The 19,579-nt window shown below is 41.4% G+C and overlaps 1 protein-coding gene across 2 annotated transcripts in view; it reads right to left on the reverse strand.

The window, feature by feature from the left end:
* The window catches only part of ches1 (checkpoint suppressor 1), a 94,553-nt gene that overhangs the window by 20,699 nt on the left and 54,275 nt on the right, over positions 1–19,579 (reverse strand). For both annotated transcript variants that reach the window (XR_003598372.1, XM_028039586.1), the window contains exons 3-4: positions 18,407–18,558; positions 6,730–6,788 (exon numbers count right to left, since the gene is read on the reverse strand). Coding sequence is in view for 1 of the 2 variants with exons in the window: in XM_028039586.1 (XP_027895387.1) it covers positions 6,730–6,788; positions 18,407–18,558 (211 nt within the window). In the remaining variant the exon portion in view is untranslated. The remainder of the gene's footprint in view (positions 1–6,729; positions 6,789–18,406; positions 18,559–19,579) is intronic.

The following is a 19,579-nucleotide window of genomic DNA, read 5'->3' on the forward strand; positions in this document are numbered from 1 at the left end:
TATTTTCCAATTGTGCACTAGAAACATGGAGTTTAAGACCTGCACATTCATGTAAAAGTAAAATAATCCAAGCATTTATTTTACGCCTATAAAGCCAGGCTTTACTGTGTGTTTTGAGACTGACAAGAAATAAAAGAAGAAAAATAAAATACCGTATTTAAAGCTTGAATACTCAATGCCTGTAAGCTAAATGTGTCTAAATATAAAACTAAAGTCAGAATTGAGAGAAGCATTAACAAGCTCCAAATAAAACTCAGCAATTTCTGGATTCTCCTCCAAGGCCGTGCCGTCTAAAGGCATCCGTCCTGATTCTGCGAAAGGACCGAACCGGGAAGCTTCCCGAAGGTCAGAAGAAGAAGAAAAGATCTGAGCCCAAAGCTCTTATTATTCAAAGCAGACTGCTCACCACGAGCCGTCCCAGTTCACTAAAACAGCTGTCATCTCTGGGGTCAGCTCGTGTTTTGCAAATGATGACCCGCTGCTTGCCTTTTGTCTGCCACAGACGCATTTGTTGAGGTGCAAATGCCAGCGAACATGTACCGCAGCACAAATACGCTGCAGCTGAAGCCTGTATCCCCCCCCCCCCCCCCCCCCCCCACCACCAACACCAACACCCCCACCCCAACGTTATATCTGAGCCCAAATGCTAAATTTATGATTGATGTCATGAGGAGAAATTTAATTCGCCCCAGGAGCCGCAAGCTCATTAAAACATACAAGTTGTCACGGTGAGGCCCCCCCAGAAAACAGCCTGGTGTATTTGGCTCGTGTTGTAGCACACGCGAGTCGGGCAACCAGATGAAATATGATGGGAGTTGCTAGTGCTTTTGTCGTTGGTAGTGTGTTTTTCAGTCTCTCTCCCGGCCCGTTGTGTCCACAGTAATCTCATTGACTGCTGTTAGCATGGCCGTGCCCCTGATATCGCCAGCGCTGCTCTCCATAACCTTATAAGTAAGTCCCTGCACAGAGTCTCTTTTGTAATCTTGATCACTTGCTGCATGGTTCTCTGTATGTGTGTGTTTTAGTATTTCTCACCTTGTAAAGTCCATTTTTCTAACGAATACTACATTGTGAGGACCCAATACTCCTTATAGAGCCCAAAAACCAGACCCCATAAGAAGATGTGCTGTTTTTGTGTTGGTAATTAGGTTTAGGACTAAAGTGTGAGTTGAGTTTAGGTAAGGTTTAGGGTTAAGCATGTACTGGCAATGGTTAGGTTAAGGGTTAGGCTGTAGAAATGAATAAAAAATGAATGGAAGTCAATGCAAAGTCCTTGTGAAAATAGAAAGATGTAATATGAGTGTGTGTGAGTGTGTGGGCAGCGCATTAGGTCTTCCCGGGTTGACGTGCAAACGTCCGCTCCTTCCCCACCCGTTGGCTCCAATCGGGCTTTGCGTTGCCATAGCAACATGCCACAGAGTAGAGGATTGGGCATCAGAAGGGAAAGTGATAGAAAGAAGCAGGGGGGGCGAGAGGAAATACCAGGCTGTGTTTGACACAGCGACGGCGAACCAACCCGAGGACTGTTTCGCTTCAACATACAGAGAAACCCCGCGCTGTTCCAGACACACAGATCCAGAGTCATCTGTGCCTCTATAAGCCAGTCTGAGAGGAGATATACAAAAACTCACTAAGAATTTACAACACAAACCTCTGAGCTGTATTCAAAACCAGATGGAAGGATGTATATAAATATAACTAATGGATGGAGGATAGACTTCTAGATGGATGGATGACTATTGGATAGACTACACAATGGATGGATGAATGTCTGGGTGGATGGATGGGTGGATGACTATTGGACAATCTTCTAGATGGATGGATGACTAAAGGATGGACTTGTAGATGGATGAATAGATGGATGGACAACTAATGAAGGAACTTGGGTGGATGGATGAAGAGATTAATGGATGGATGACTAATGGACAAACTTCTAGATGGATGAATGGATAAATAGATGGATGGATGGCTAGTGGATAGACTTAGAGATGGATGGATGGGAAAACAACCAATGCATTGACCTATAGATCATCGATGGATGGGTAGTTGACAAATGAACAGAGATATATGGATGGAAGGACAGATGGATGGGAAGATGATGAATACACAGACTAACAGATGGATAGATTAATGGACGGATGGATACTTAGTGAATCGGCCTGAGGGGGAAACACCACTACACTTCCATACTTTATTTTCTAAAAGACTTCCAGACGGCGTAGGAACTGTGGACACAAACACACACCCACAAACACATGACTGCCAAGTCCAAGCGTGGGCAACTCTTCCCCCTCTTCCTCTCTCTATTTTCGTATTTGCACTTGTTCATAAACCCTGTTTGTCCATCTAATTCCACCCTCTTGTTGATATTTCCCCCCCTCCGTAGCCCCCAGCCAACCACCCTCTGTATTGATCTGGCTGCCATTCTGTGTACACTGGTGACTCATATCTCCTACTGAGCATGTATGCCGTCTCTGCAGGTGAAAAGCCTGGGACATATGCTGCGGAGATGAGGCGACAAAACCGCACCGACACTGAGCAGTTCGCTCTTAAAAGCCTCAAGCCGTTCAACTGTAAAAAATTCTTTTTGATGGTAAGAGAACACACTGTTTGCATCCGAGGCATTTTCCTAGAAAGAATGTTTGCTTTATTTTCCCCTTCCCCCTTAAGTATGGTCAGCTGCCCTCTCTTCTGTCTGCTTCCTGCGTCTTCTCCCTGCCTCCATCCTGTCTCTTCCTAAATGAGTTCCACATGGCCCTCCGGGCTGCACAGTCTCGCCTCGTCTGGCAGAGGAGCGCTCGCTCAGCTTTCGCTCTCACAGCCCCACGGATTCACAGGTCACTCCCGGCAGACCTTGAGATTGCAACCGTTTGAAGGCGGCCTCTCGCTCAGTCAAAACAGGCACTCCCCCTCCGTTCCCCTCTTCCGTCTCCCCTCCCTGTCCGTTTGTCCGCCTGGCTGCTGTGTGTTAAACCCAGAGCAGAGTCTGAGGGCAGGATGCATGCTAATGCTGCTTGACTGACTGGTTGAATGACAGCCTGGATTTCTGGTGGGATGAAGTTGCTGGCAGTTTAACTGGACGACTAACCGGCTTGTCTATCCGACACTCGGGCGGAGAGTTTAAGAGCTTGGCTGACTGACATGTGCTGGAACTTGTAGAGGGGAGAAAAGGAAAGTAGTTCTAGATTACGGTAATATAATGCAGCTTTGTAAACAAGTCTCTTCTTTCCTGTCAAACGAGCCTAAAGTTAACCATTGGAGATGCTCAGATAAAAAACTTTCAGTTTGATTAACGTTAGAAATAGGACTCCTAGGAAATATCTGAGTTGCTACCAACAAGGTTGTTGTAGGTTTCACCAATTCAAATGTAAGACTTTTTAAAGGGGCAGCATTATACATCATCAAGGCATATGGTGACATTTTATAGCACAATCAAGTAACTATGTTTCCTTCGGTTGTTATAAAAATGCTGTACACATCAAATTTGACTTTGTAAATTAAGTCCTTGAAATTGGGCCTCTGTCTCTTTAAAAACTCTTGCTCTTTCTGAAACTCCGCCTTCAGGATGTCGTCACAACAACTCTTCTATTAACACTTTAACATTTTTACCAGCGTTTCACTGAGAAGTATCTCATATAATGAGCTCAGCAGATGCAGTTCCACCAGGTGTTTGCTAATATGAATTGAATTCAAGACCTATATCACCACAGAAATGTACAAATGTCGTCCAGACAACTGGGAATAACTTTGGACTTACCCAGGAAAAATGCAAAAAAGCTAGCTTGCTAACAAGAGTATGTTGGCAGCTAGTAAGCGTTTGCCTACTGGCCTGATTGTCTGATTTATTGTCTCACAAACAATGAATCAGGCAAACAATGAATATGTTTTGCCTGATAGAAAAGTCCAGCAAGAAAAAACCCCCAGTGAATATTCAAGATTAAATAGTCCTGTAAAGGCAAAATTTAAGACCTGTAAATTGCATATTTAAAGCCAAATTATTCTGTTTTTTCTGATTAATTAAATATATTTTAAGGTCTTAGTTTAAGATACATGAATTCAGAAGTTTTAAGGATGTGTCGCTTCTATTTTGGTGAAAGAAATGACAGCAACAATAGCACTCCCATCCAGAGGGAGGCGCCAAACACTACCGTTACAGAACACCCCAAGAGTTTGATGATGATCAGCAGAGACAGCGGTGAAGCTTTTTAAGAAACATAGTGAGTTGAGATCGTTGTTTAGACCGTTTGGATAATTAATCTCAGGAGATTAAACTTTGAGTCACTTTGTGGCCAGTAGCCACAACAAAGATAGATAGCAGGTAGATTTGGTCTATGCAGTGTAACGCTAACCAACCAATAGGCAGAAGGGGAAGCCTTAAGACTCCGCCCCTCCTCATTTGCATAATGAGGCAGAAATTTATAGGTAAAATAAAAATAGGAGACAGCAAAGACATAAAATAGAGTGGAGGGGGGAAAACAATATAAAAAGTTAAATAATAAAAAACAGAACTAAATGGATCTATGAGTAAATAGAAGAATTTTAAAAACAGTCAAATTTACATTATGACTGAGTTGTTAGAACTAAACTGAAACAATGAATGTCTATTAAATTATACAACATGAGATACACCCTCCTTTTTAAAATTATTCAGTGCATTGATTTATTTACTGGACTATTTATATATTTCTGCTTTATTTTAAATCATGTAATCTCTAGGAGTCTGTCATCTGTAGCTGTAAATCCAAACTTAAAAGCATTTCATATTTTGGAACCTGCATTGACATTTTATTTAAGGGAGTCAACGTAAAGGGGTAACTACAGGCAAATACAAGTCACACTGCAGATTTCTGCATGAAAACAAACTTTTCCCTTCACTATATACTGTATCAGGCACTTTGAATTGGCCTGTCATAAAATCCCAGTAAAACACGCATTCGTCATGGTAACATGAGAAAGTATGAATAACGTTGAACGGGTATTAATACTTTAGCAAGGGACTATAGGTTTTAATATGACATATCAGTATCCTTAATTACCATAAGGAAATATATTACCTGAGCTACTCGAGGTGAACGTGAAAGGATCAGCTTCATATTATAAAGAGTTTAATTTAATACTCTGCTGAATTTAAATGAAAAGCACATTGATTTTGAAGGTGAATAAAATTAAATAATGTGAGCGAAAAGTAAAAATGTTGTGGCGTCTGTAAAAAAAATTATATCGTGCTTTATGGGTCTATTAACTTACTACAGACAAAATCAGCAGCAAATATCAAACTTTTTACACCTTTGGTATCAGGAAATTATTTGTAGATTATTTCAGAAAAACTCACTTTGTGTATTTTTTAAGTGTATATACTTCTAGAGAGCTTATATTGCTGTTACAGAAACAGTTTTGACATTTTAATATTTTGTATGTCAGTTGCTTTCTATTTAAAGAGACAGTATTGTGTATTTTCAGGCACATTGTGCCTTTTTAGGGTACTTTTTTTTTAACCAACGTTTCACTGAGAAGTAGTTCTTAAAATGAGCTCAGCAAATGCACAGTTAAGTTGGCTAAAAACATGAATTTTACATAATTCTGCCCTTTTAACATGTGTTTTATTCTTTTGACCCTGTGATTGGGTAACTTGGGAGGGTAAGGGAGGCAATCCGTCAGAATGGGGCTTCATCTCCCAGAGACTGTCGCTGTGTTCTTACTGCTGCTGTCTTGGTGACAGGGACAGACAGACTTCAGGCCAGATCAGCTCAGAGCAGAGCAGCTCTGAAAGCTCTGGGAATGGGAGATGGAAGTAATAAGTGAGGCCACTAACCGCCCTTCCCCACCCCCTCCCACCACCACCGTCCTCCTACCCTCTGCTTGTCGTTGCCTCTGGCTGTCTGTCACAACTTCCTTTCTCCCTGCTGCCTCTGAACATCACACCTGACCATTCCTGCACTCTTTCCTTTAAAAAAAATGGAAAAAAACGACACATTTCCTGTCCTTTCCTGCACTCCAAGTCAACCCTCGCTTGCCTCCCTTTCTGCCGTCCGTCCGCGTTGAGTCATCACTCAGACTAGAGAGAGTCCAGTTTCTCAGCCCCCCCCCTCTTCTCTCTTCTCTCCAACTCCGGCTCCTTGACCATTACTACTCCATTATTAGCGGCGATGGAGGGCTCGCCTCAGTCACCTAATGTATCCATTTCCCCCTCCATTTAGGGCTCGGCGGCCCGGCGAGCTCCCGGAGTGCTCCCTGATTGGGATTGAATGTTCATTTTAACTGCCGTCCAGCCACCGCAGGAGGAGGCGGAGGAGGAGAGGAATAATGGAAAATACAGGGAAAAGGAAGTGAGAGTGGACATATGTTACGCTAAATGAGGGGAGAGGGCGGTGGAAAGGTGGTCTCCGGTTTCGTTCTTTCTTATTGTCTCATTCTTTTTTATTTTAAAAAGATAAAGAAAAAAAAGAACAACTCTAAAATATGTTTCTGTAGACAGAAAAACAAAAGCATTCCTCCTCTGGCTGCAGGCCAAGAGTGAGATCTCAGCTTGGTATTCTCAAGGTGCGCCTCTAAAAAAGAAGGGATTTGGAACTGAGATGATTGGAGTTGGCACATCCGTGGAAGGTGGAGTGGGGTAGAAGGGAGAAAGAGGGCGAGGGAGTGAAAAAGACAAAAGAAAGAGAACAAAAGAGAGAGCGCGAGAGATCACACACATAAACAAGAACGGGACTTGCGGAGGTGAGACCGTACCTTGTAGCAGAACTCCTCCGTTCTTTCTGAAGAGGGGGCTCCCTGACCACAATGGAGGACTGGAGAGGAAGGAGAAGGAAAGAGGAAGAGAGAGAGACAGACAGAGAGAGAGAGAGAGAGAACTGGTCAATCATTTGATCTCGCGGCAGCAGCCAGACGAGCCCAGCCGGCTTCGTCGCGAGGCAGGAATTTGAGTCCATAAGCCAATGCTTCTGATTATAGTGATTAGAATCCCGGGTGTCCCACTGTTGCCATTATTCCCTGTGATTACCTCGGAGAATTACAGCCTCCACGCTGCAGTCCACGGGGGTAATTTCTCATGACAGCCCCCCCACCCCAATCCCCTCCAACCGCCTGCCGCCGGTACGCTCGCACGCGGCCGGCCCTCACCGGCACGTGTGCATTTAACGGCACGTTTAAGACGGACGATGTGCGTCCAGGCTGACGCGTTTTGAAGCGAAAAACTAATCTGTTATCTGTTGGCATTGAGGTAAACCAGGGTTATAACCCGCTAAGGATTTACATCACATCATAGAAACAGATTAAGATCCTTTCAGTCTACAATAAGAGGTCAGCATGTCTTCAGGCTATTTGGAGCAAAGAGGAAAGCAGAATTACCCTTCCCCAACTTGTTGCTGCCAGTCCAGCCACCTGTCTCGTTGACAGGGTAGCCATTGCGTGGATACTAAACATGCCTCATCCGTCACTTTATTGAGGTAGTGCTTTTCTAAAACTCCATTCGTTAAAAGGGCAGTATTATGTATTTTCCAGGCACATGTTGCCATTTCATGGCACAAATCAAGTAACTATATTATAAAACATTATATATCTGAAACATCACTTAAAAAAATTTGACTTTGCAATTTGAAGCCTTGAAATTAGGCCTCTGTCTCTTTAAGAACATAACTTAATATTTCTATTTGATCTCTTCTGACATACTTTTTCATTTGTTCTTGTTTTTATGATACAGACACATCTTTGTGTTGCCCACGCTGCGAATGAAACAGCCTCCATAAAGAAAAATAAATATAAAAACAAAAACGACTTCTTGACTTCTACAAAACAACCACCTGAAAACTACAAAATTTATCAGGTGTATAATTCATATTTTTGCTTTCGTTCAGGTATTAAGCCACAACATTTAAATGCCATACATATCATTATAATAACTATAAAAAAATCTTACATTATTTTAGCAGTAGTACTAATAATTGTTGCAATATTTCAAGGATAAGCAAAATATTGCTTTCTAATAATTATTCTAAGTATTTAAACACTTTGACAGACTTTCTCTGCCCTTTTTGCCCACAAAAAAAGAAATGTTGGTTAACTATAATCAATTTGGTCATTGCAGTATTCAACAATTACATCGCTAACTCGAGTTCTAACATCGGGAGTTAATCCTTCAGGTTGCGCAAGAGAAAGCAAGACTTTCAGCAGAAAACATTCAGAAATATCAGCAGCCTTTCGGAAATCTTAGGCTACGTTCACAAAGCAGGTCTTGATTCAGATTTTTTGCTGAAATCATATTATTTTTGAATAGTCAGTTATTCTAATAATGAAATGTGAATATAATCAGGTTTCTGTCTGAATGGTTTATAACCACAAAGGGACCTGCAAGCGTGAGAAGAACATAAGAACTTGTTTATGTAGGTAATAATGGATGAAGCCATTTAAGGATTGATTTTAAAGTTTATTTAGCAATTAGAGCCGATATGATTGTCACAAGATCATAACAAACACAAAGGGAACTAATAAAAAAAAAAACTAGTAGAAACGGCATTTTGTGGAGCATTGACTGCAGTTTCGGTTGTGAAGTCTGTTTGGATACATAGTCAGAGACAAGAGTGGTGGGAATGTGATGTGATGCGCATCAGGGAGACAAATTTAATTCATAATTTTATGATTACAATTTTTCAGCCATTGTTTATGTCTAAATTTCTTGGCCTCATCTGGTGCAGAATTACGTCTCACACCAATGACGTAAATGTCAGATTAAAGGCGACATGACCGTTCAGACTGCAGACACTTTGAAAACTATTTATCAGATTTAGTTCAACATATGGAAGTGGCTGAAATGAAATTTGTTTTAAGGTGAGAAGATCCAAATTGGGCCTTTCAGATTACCGTGAAAAATTTGGATATACACCGCGTTTCAAATTATTATACAAGTGATATTTTTCTCAGATTTTCTTAAATGTTCAAAGCAAATGATGGTCAGTATAATTTTCAAGTCACGAACTACTACAGTATAAATCAAATTTTACTGAACAAAGTTCCCCATTAGAACAGTATTTTTTTCAAAAATAAAAAACTCAAAATGCACTGTTCCAAATTATTATACACAGCAGATTTTCTAAACATTTTATGCATTATAAAGAACTGCAAACGGTTATTCTTCGAATGTGCAGCATTAAGGGTTGCACAGCAGTCATCAGTGAACAAGTCTGTTTGAAAATTAATCTTCATGTACGGCTGGGCCCACTGTGACCGTTTCTGCTTGTGAGCTCTGGTTAGGGGCCCAATAGTAGGTTCAAGCACCGCAAGCCTCTGGAGGATCCTCCACCTTGAGGTTCCAGAGGCTCCAGCAGCTTCAAACGCCTGTTTGCTGCTTTGTCAGGGCATTTTAACAGCTGCTTTCTTAATCCGATGAATTTGTCTAACAGGAACCTTCCTCATGCCTTTATCTGCACAAACCCATCTTTGTTCTGAATCAGCCACAAATCTCTTCACAGTACGATGATAACGCTTCAGGTTTCGTTAAATATCTAATGTTTTCATACCTTGTCAGACGGCTCTACACTATCTGATGATTTTCGTCAGCAGAGATTCTTTCTCTTTCCTATATTGATTGAAACCTGTGGCCTGCTTAATAATGTGGAACATCCTTCTTCAGTAGATTTCCTTTAATTGAGCTCACCAGACAAACTAATCAACCAGCTCTCTGAAATTAATTATAGTGATTCGAAGAGCCCTGACACACAATACCATCTATAAATTCAATAGCACGACAAAAAATGTAATCTTTATGACACTTGAATCCAATTTGCATAATAATGGAACATGGTGTAGGTTGTATTTGGGCAAAAAAAGTCAGATTTGGGTCACATCTGCCTGCTGTGTCAACATAGGCTCAAATTGTGGTAAGGATCTATATTATCCAGGAAAAACTTGTAGAGGCAGTTTTAGCATGGCTAACAGTACTGGAACCAGGGATAAGAAATCAGCCAGAAAATGTATGATTTGTGCATCTCTATTTCAAAAAATCCCATGCCAACAGTCAATCAAATCCCCCTAACCATAAATCCAAGTTTAAACCCTCAAGAAGCCATTGAAACTATACAAAAAAAAAAGCACTCAGTGCACACCCCTACACACGCACACACACACAAAGCTGGGGACTCACTTTAGGTGATCATTGCACCACTAATGAGGGAGGTAATGACAGCATTTCTCACATAGACGGAGATATCTTCACTCACGAGCACAGTCACGCGAGAAGACAATGGGTGCAGTTCTGCTGGCGAGGCCATAATTCAGACAGAAAGATGGAGGGATACGGACAGAGGAGGAGGGGGAGAGTGGAAGAGCTTTTCCAGGTTGAGTAGTCTTTAGCTCTCCGTCAGACTGCACGTTTGACTGCTTCCCCCCAACTCTGCAGTCAGGAGAGGCTGCCCTCCCTAACAGAGTCAGCGACAACGTGGACAGTTTATTATACTGTATGCAAACACACACACACACCCACACCCCCACACACACAGAAGAGAGAAAACAGAAAACACCTGGAGAAGCTGGAAAGTCCAAAAGCAGCACTTGTTTCCACTCATCTGCCGAGCTGTCTTTGTAATGCAAGTTGTGTTTTATGTTGGACTAAGCAGCTGAAGGAGGCACACGTGCAGGCGTGTACACACACAGACACACACTCAAATAGTATGTCTTTCTATCTTTACAGGGACTTTTCATTGACTTCCATTCATTTCTACAGCCTAACCCAAACTGTAACCGTCACCTGTATATGCAGTACTTCTTATGGGGCCTTGTGTTTGGGACCCACAAGGGGCAGTCGGTCCCCGCTACATCGTATTTGTTAGACAAATGGTCCTTACAATGTATCAAATACAAAGCCACGTTCACACACGCACACACACACTCTCGCACACAGGCAAAGCAACAGCAAGGAACGCAAATTTTAGCCCTGAGCCACCTGCTGTTGCCATGGAGAGTTGCCACATTGCGTTGCCACGGCGATAACATATTTTTCCTGCGCTAACAGCCTGTCTGTTTTCCCTGCCACCCCCACCCCGCACCCATCTCATTCTTCCCTCTCTCTTCCTCTCAGCAAACGACTTGGCGGCGCGACGGCGGCCAACTTAACCTACCCCCTGCCATCTTCAAACCCCCCCACCTCACCCACTCCCACCAGCCCTCTGACTACCGTCACATCGTCTTCGTCCGGCTTTTATTCCTCGAAGGGATGCCGGAGGAGGAAGGAAGGGAAAAAAAGGAGAGAGAGGAGAGCTCCTTCACCATCCCCTCCCCCTAGAGACGCACTCCTTCCATCCATCCTTCCCCCTCCCCTCTTCCTCTCATCCAGATGTTGATGGGGTGTGAAGGAATGCACCATAGGGCTGACCTCCTACCCAGCATGCTCTGCCTCTTCCTGCCTCCCTCTCACTCTCTCTGCGTCCACTCACACCCATCTGATGATGCTCGTATTGAACGCACTCAGCTGGACTGAAAACATCCAGCTGCTCCTCCAGGCACAGGTGGGTGGGGTCGTGCAGGGGGTGGCAGGACTCAGTAGTACGGTCCGTACAGGAAACAGGACATAGAAGAAGAAGAGGCAGTTCAGGTTTAACTTTCACCACCGTCCCGTCACCCCCCACGTCCTTTATGATCCGTCTCTATCAGTTGCTGCGTCGGACTGCCAGAGACGGTCCTTGACCTTAACGTAATAGACATGCAGCGCAACCATTCACGGTCATTTAGCTTCATACATGCTGTTCTTCAGAGTGAGTGCTCTTGACAGAGAGATATCATTTCCTATTGATCAAGCTTTACTTCTTAGGCAGAGAACAGCCAACATCTTAAGATGGCAGCTGAACGTGTCGACTTACGGTTTCCAAACTAAAGGCAAGTTTTGAAGCTAATATTTAACATAAAACAATCTAAAAGGCCAGAATAGAGCAGACAAAAGTATACGTGCACAATACAGAGAGCTCATAGGACAATCAGTAATGAAGCAGGTCTGGATGAGAAGCTCTGTCAGGCAGGGACAACACATGAGTTTTATACCAAGGATAAAGAATTAACAACAAGGGGCGAGACAGTCTGGTTCTGATGCAGCTGTAGAAAACAACTTCCAACCTTCTACATGTAACCCAAATAGTTCTTTTGGTGAGAGTTCATAAGCATTTCATATAACATGACTAGCAGATGTGACCTTAATGTAATTTTTCCATCACAGTACCCCAGCTCTTCATTGGATTTAGGTTTGAACTTTGACTAGGCTACTCTAGGCTATAGATTTTTTTAATCCAAATCATTCCTGTGTATATCAAGGTGAAGGTTTAGGGTCACTGTTCTGGTAGATTGGAGTCTGTAACCTTTGTAATTGAAAAAGAGTCGGTTAAATAAAACTTGTTTAGGGCCTCAAGTGTTTCAATTATCTTTATTTATGATAAACATCTACTACAGAAAATGTGTTCTGAACTATCATTTTATTCCTATTTTTAGGTTTTAAGCAAAGAAAAATGCAGCATTTTTGCAATAAAGTGAGTGGAAACACTTTCTTCTGCGGGATGTTGAGATTTGCAGAAAATGCTATGAAAGATTCTGCATTTCTTCTAAAGGTTATGTATTTATACCTAATATCTGTACGCCTGGTATCTCCACCTGTTTATTTAACTAACTCCTAAGTTTTATTTCAGCACATCCAAATCAAGAGGGCAAAACACAAAAGCAAAAATGATTTGAAAAGCCACGTATAATTTTCTCTCCTCTTCAAAACATATGGAAACTTTGGTTCCAATAAAATACACTGACATTTGTGGTTGTAATTTGTAAAAAAAATAAATAAATAAAAAGTGAAAAAGTTCAAGTATGAATACTTTGCAAGGTACTTGCAGCTTACTAATAGTTACTGTTAGAACTCTTCCTAAACAGTAGGTGTCACTACTGAGAAAATAATACAAAAGAGTGACACCAGAAGAACTGCAGAGGATCAAGCTGTGGTAGGGCATGGTCCAACTGTTGGTAGGTCATAGGTCAGCACCACAGAGAAAGGAATTATATAATAATATTACGCAAAAGTGTCAAGGGAGTGTTGTAAAACATAAAAATATTTGCCACAGTTTGGTAGCACAGCCACCTATGAAAAGATGAAATATTGTAATCCATGAACACTTGAGATTCCTTCTAAAGATTCTTCTAACTCCTTATTTTAATAGTTCAAACACTAAGTATAACTTAACTTGCATTAATACACACAGTGGAAACAGTCTTAGCACTTCCCCATTAATCTAACATGCACAGTCTTCCTCATCTCCCTCCGCTTTTGGTGGTACAGCCAATCAGTGTCAAGGAAAACAAATAGGACTCCTTGATTGGTTGCTTTACAAGTGGCAGCCAATAGCAGTTTGGGTATTTCAGTTTCCCAAGATGCATTTTCTTTTGAAAACTTTTGGTGTGCTCTAAGAAGAAATCCGCAAATAAGCAGATTTATAGTATAGTACAACCTATATGTAAAACGCATGCTGTTTGCAACATGTAAATAAAATAAAATCCCAGAAACAGAAAGGAAAGAACAGCCAATTGAAAGAAGTAAGAACAGCAGGTGCATTTGCACTGAAATACGAGTTTACTGTCAAATGTCTCGTCAATGTGAAACTGCTTTTGGTATTGCTAGTGACGTGTAAGAGCGCCCTTTCATCTTTGTTTTAGCCAGAAATGCCTCAGCAGTATCTGTATTGTGCTGGGAGAGAACATCTGTTCAAATTACCATCTCAAAGTATCAACCCCTCCACCCCCGAAAGCTGAGAAAGCTACCGGTCAGTGAAAGGCAGAGAGGAGCAGCTCAACTGGAACACAACCCTGTACGAACAGCAGAGAGGCGCAGATACAAGGATCTACAGTCGGGGTTTTCCTCCGTAACACTCTCCCCTGCTTGTTGGGTAGTCTCATCGGATGAATCTGGGTTTTATAAAAGAAGAAAACCATTGTTGGAAGGCCTTAAGAAGTCCTATTTGGAGTTTCTCGCAGGGCATCTTTGAAAGAGGGAAGTCTGGTCACAAGAGGTTACAACCGAACCGTGTCCAGGTTCTAGTGCTGCAAATTGGATTCACGTCGCTGTTGAGCAAAGCCTGTCCAAGATACCAAAGACGTGTCACGTCAGTCCAAGATCTGTTGTCTGGAAGTCAATCACACAAGACGTGTGATTCTGTAAGTTATGATGCAAATTCTACACACTCGTCTATTTGGCTTTTCTTCACGAGCTGATCGACATCTTTCACGACCTCTGTCGTTGATTTCAACAACTAGCCGCAGTGAAAGCTGTACACCCCACATACCGAGTAACCTCATGCGAGGACAATCTCATCTAATGCAAAACCTGCACTGCGATTGTCGAGCTCTGGTAACTATTGATAATCAAAACTAACTTACCAATAGATTTTCAGCAAAATATATGCACTTGTTTTAAGTCAATGATTCCATTATATTGATAAGAAAATTACTACTACTACTGGTATATGGGGAAAATGTCTTGTTGTAAGTAAAATAATCTGCCAGTGAAATTAGAACCTTTTTTTTATCAATACAATATTGAGGAATTATTGGCTTAGTTACCATATCTTGACGAAAAGTTACTAATAAGTAAGTTGTCTTATTTCAAGTATACTGAGATATTAACAAAAAAAAATACTAGGTAAGATTTTGTCTTTTTCAGTGTAACTCTTCCTCTAAAGGCCTCAATTTGAATGAAAAAAACAGTTTCAGAGTGGCCCAGTCAAAGTCCAGATATAGTTGACGTGTCTTGATTGTGACCGCTTCAAAACATTTTTACAAGGAACTGTGTGCCAAAACTTCTCAATGGTGACGTAAAATATTCATTACCAGTGATAGCTAACACTTGGTGCAAGTAGCCGCCACCACATGTGAGACAACCAGTTATTTGGTTTAGGTTGAAGCTACTTTTCACATAATACCAAGCTGATTTGTACACCTTTTTCCCCACATTAGTATATAAAATCATTATTTGAAACCTGTTTTTTGTAAAAACTAAACATTTAAGCGCGATTAAAAAGGAACTCTTCACCGCTGACTTCCATCACAAACCCGTTCGCTGGAGTTTGTGGAAACAGACATCTCACGTTACAACACGCTGTGAAGGACGTTTTATAAATATAATAACTGTGTACTGTAACTGAAGTGAATACAGTACAAACACACACATGGAGAGAGTGCAGGTGCTGCATCACATGGGGACCTCCAGTTCCCCTTACTCTCTCTCTCCCGCTTCCCCTCTGTGTGCGTCAGAATGCAAATGAACAGCCTCATCCCCCCGCACCCCTCCATGTTCCGAATCCAGCCTCCAATTTGTTCCACTTCCCCATACCTCATTGTTCAAAATGACACTTTTACATTTTATGGTGAACCAATTATTCTGTCTTACACAGTCCGCTGGCTCTGCGAGCCAACCTGCCCAGATCGGCTGGGTGGGTGGGGGGGCTGGAGGGCTGCTGCTGCTGCTTGGACACAGCAAAAGGGAAGAAGAAGAAGAAAGGGAAAAAAATTAATGGTACCTCTCTCTGACATATCCGCAGGGATAGATGGAGGTGCAGGATACTGAGAAGTTAGCAAAAGGGGGGGATGATGGAGGAAGGTGGAGAGGTCATAAAGTGAGGCTGAGAGGATGAGAGGATGATCTCGCTGCGCGGTGTGGAAAAGTGAGCGTAGACAAAGGAGGATTTAATTGAATGATAAAGTGATGGAGGGAGAGGGGGAAAGAGTAGAAAGAAGAGATGAATTACAGCAGGGATAAATAAAGAAGATGAAGAGGAGGCTGCCTCGCCGGTCGCAATTGTATGCCTGAGGACGAACGGGAGGGTGTGTGCGGGACAATAAAAGGGGAGACAAGAGAAAAAAGGGAGAGGGAGGTGTGGAAGAAGCCGGAGGAGATGCGGCAGAGAGCGGTTGGAGGCTGGTGGGGGTGGGGGGTGGAGGGGTTGATGGAGCGAACATGTGCCAGGAAAAAGAGAATAAAAAGGGGCTTTTTTCCCCCTTCTTCTTTACCTGAGATGCGCCTGAGGGCGAGAAAGACAGGACTGTTGTTGCATGAAAGCAGCGTGCAAAAAATAAAAAATAAAAATAAAAAGGATTGGAGGAGAGGATGGAGCGGGTCAGCTCCGACGCCTGCAGCGCGCCGATGCAGAGCGCCAGCGACAGATGGGAGACGGGGAGGTGCATGCACGCTGTAGGTTTTATGTTATAATTGGATATTGGCACGACACGTTTGATTGGTGGTCTTTAATTTTCGGCGATCCACTTAAAATCCTATGCACTCTAATAGAAACGTATATCTGAGTCATTTATCGTGGGAAAAGCAGTGTTTGATTTTGATTTTTTCACCCCTCTACCTGTAATCAATATACCTGGTGTCGTAGTTGGAAACTTCTGCTCCAAATGAAAACATCTGAAGCACATTTACATGTGAAAGTAGAGGAGAAAACTGATTCAAAATTTTCAGGTAACTTTTTTCCTCCAGAATTTGTTGTGTTTTTTTTTTTTTATGAAAGAGTTAAAGGACTCATTCATTACCTAAAGTATTACAAGAGTGTCTGAGTCATAATTATTTTCTATATTTTTGCAACATTTAAGCAGAAAATTGCACTTTGTACATTCATATTTTAGGTTAACTTAATAAAAAAAATGCCTCCATGATAAAAAAAAAAAGTTAAATAAATAGGGTTCATATATTGGCAAATTAGTTCACACCAGCTACTAATTAATATGCATGTTTGGTGTATTTGATTCGGTAGGAGGTTTTACTGTTTTATCAGGTACAGCTGTTTGATTTTCTACTTCTTATTAGAAATAAATAGTTTATTTTCATCAATTTCATGTAAAACTATGGGATAATATAACAGTGGTACCATGTCAGAGACCAGCCAAAGGTCAAGGTAATCCATCCCTTTGACTAAGCCATAGTATGTTAGAGGTAGAAACAAATATGAGTATTATTAAGAAGTGGGATAAAAAAGATACATGGTTTTTATTTGTTCTTACAAATAAAAATACAAAACAATGCCCAAAAATGCCTTTAGAAGTCTCCCTAGATTGTAAATAGAGTCCATCTGTGGGTGATTTGATCTCTCCATAATACAGCTGTTCTGTGAAAGCATGGTGTTGTTAGAATTATGCTGTGGTTTAAAAATAATAATAATAATAATAATAATAATAATAATAATAATAATAATAATAATAATAAAATACAGGAGAAACCACAGAGAAAACCTAACCTAACACCAAAACATACAGCAAGATTTACAACTGAATCGTTTAAATCAAATCATATGGAGGTGTCAGAATGGCCCAGTCAAAGTCCAAAACTAAATCCACATCAAAATCAGTGGTAGGCTGGGAAATGCACATTCACAATCTGACAATCTAGTCAGACTGAGTTATTCCACACAGAACAATGGTCAAAACTTGTAGTTTTTTTCAGTTTTAGCCAATAAGATATTTTGCTGGATGATATATTGTCCCAAAGATTATTGCGATAAACGATGATATTGCTGTTGTGAGACCGTTTTCAACTAGTATACTGATAAGATTACAAGCACACACTCTCACAGATCAATAAACGTTCATTTCCAAAGAACATTTAACACTGGAACCTGAGGACATTTTTTAAACATTCAAAATAATTAAACAAAGCAATAAATAAAAAGGATAATTAAGTTTTAAACAAAATAAATTGTCTTTCAAAAGAGATTCATCATGAGGTTCAAATGGGAAAAACATGCAAAACTGACAGTTAGGACTTCAGCAAAAAAACAAATGTTTGCAGCATTTCTCAAAATGACGGCTTTTCATTAATATTAAAGGGCAGCTTTTATTAAAAGATTAAGCGAACAACACAAACAAGAATGCAAATGAAAACTGTGACTCAGTTTAATTTATCATGTGATTCGTTGAGTTATTGCCTATTGTGGCCGGCTTAGTCAGACATGCCCCAAAAAGACGAGGAAGGTGGTTCTACTGTTGAAAATCATGCACTATTTTTAACATTATGTGCTACTTTGTGTATTTCTGTCAGCCAAAGACCAACTGAAATACATTAGGATTTATTGAACTTGGTTCAAAAAGCTGTGAATTCTTGTAAGCAAACCTTGCACCAGGTTAGTGGCACACCTTTCTGGTCTAGTAGGACCCAGGAGAAGTTGAGTTTATGGCGGATCGACAATTGCACAAGTTGTTTACCTACCAAAATAAACCTGGTCATGAAGCAAAACACACTGGCTCAATAGTCAACTGTAAAACAAGTTGTGTGACAGGAAAGAACAATCACAGAGATACAAAACGGAAAAATTCCAATCAAGGCCTCTACAACCTTGATCTAGCTCTAAAGGAGATTAAAGTCACAGAAGATCTCAGCTGTTCTCTGTTGGTTTCTTACCTGTGGTGAAACGTCTGAGGCAGGCTGGGCGGGGAGGTGGAAGGTGTGGCCAAACTGGGCGAATAAGGATGATACGGCGTCTTCTTCAGCGCCTGGATCAGATTGTGCCTGTACTCTGGATCTATGGACCACAGGGAGCCTTTGCCTATGCTCTGAGAGAGGGAAGAGAAGAAGAAACAAGAGAGATATCAGATTGGAAGTTGTATAAAACCTCTTAAAGCACGTTGGATTCTTCACAGCAGGCAGACCGGAGCCACCAGGTGGAGAAGTTAACTTCCCTTATTAGCCAAACCACCTGTTAAGAGAACAAATTCTGCATTCCTGCCAAGTGAAAGACTCTGAGAAAAACAGCGGTGTGTGTTAAGTATTACTGCCCAAACCCATTCCAGATCACATCTGCCATCCAAACACTCACATGTTCCACAAATAGACAACACTCTGAGGGATGCAAACTAATACACCCTCAATGCCAGAGCTGCGTTCTCCCATTGCCAGCCTCTCCTTGAACAAGAAAAAAAAAACAACAAAGACAAAACACAAAGCTTTTTGAAGAAGATCGGAAAACTTGAACTTTCTCCACTCCAGAGGCGACAATTGTATTTTTAGATCAAAGCACCCTCTCCCACCCCCATCCCTCTCCTAATGAAGCTGTCAGCTCATACTCTAAAGGAAGTCAGCCTATAGATTACAGAGAAAGGCAGCGGTGCAAACACTCTGCCCGTCTGTGGATCTACCACTCTGTGTGGAAGTGGCAAAATCAAACAAGTTCTGCGCGTGGCAGGACAAAGGATGAACACCATGTAAGTCGTTGTGTTCAGATCGCTTTGCGGCATGCTGTTGAATGATAGGGGAGCTGGGCAGATGTCGACATGCAAAAGTGGCTGTAGACTTCTGCTGTCTAGAAATATAACAAGTAATCTACAAAGAGGGAAGTGACACATGGGCCAGAAGCAGTAAGTCGTGACTGATCTGAAACCCATCATGTATTTTCTATCGTCACCAGAGATATCTCTGATCATATAAGACTAAATACAGTTGTAAGCCAGTCTAAAAACAGCCAGACTTTTTTAAACAACCCGATTCCACCACAGATGATCCAACCTAATACAGTGCAGGCATTATGCAGAGAAAACAGTCTTTTACCACTTTCTTTTGAATAATCTCCTTAGATTA

Source organism: Xiphophorus couchianus, chromosome 15 (genome assembly GCF_001444195.1).
Source record: "Xiphophorus couchianus chromosome 15, X_couchianus-1.0, whole genome shotgun sequence".
Lineage (NCBI taxonomy): Eukaryota > Metazoa > Chordata > Actinopteri > Cyprinodontiformes > Poeciliidae > Xiphophorus > Xiphophorus couchianus.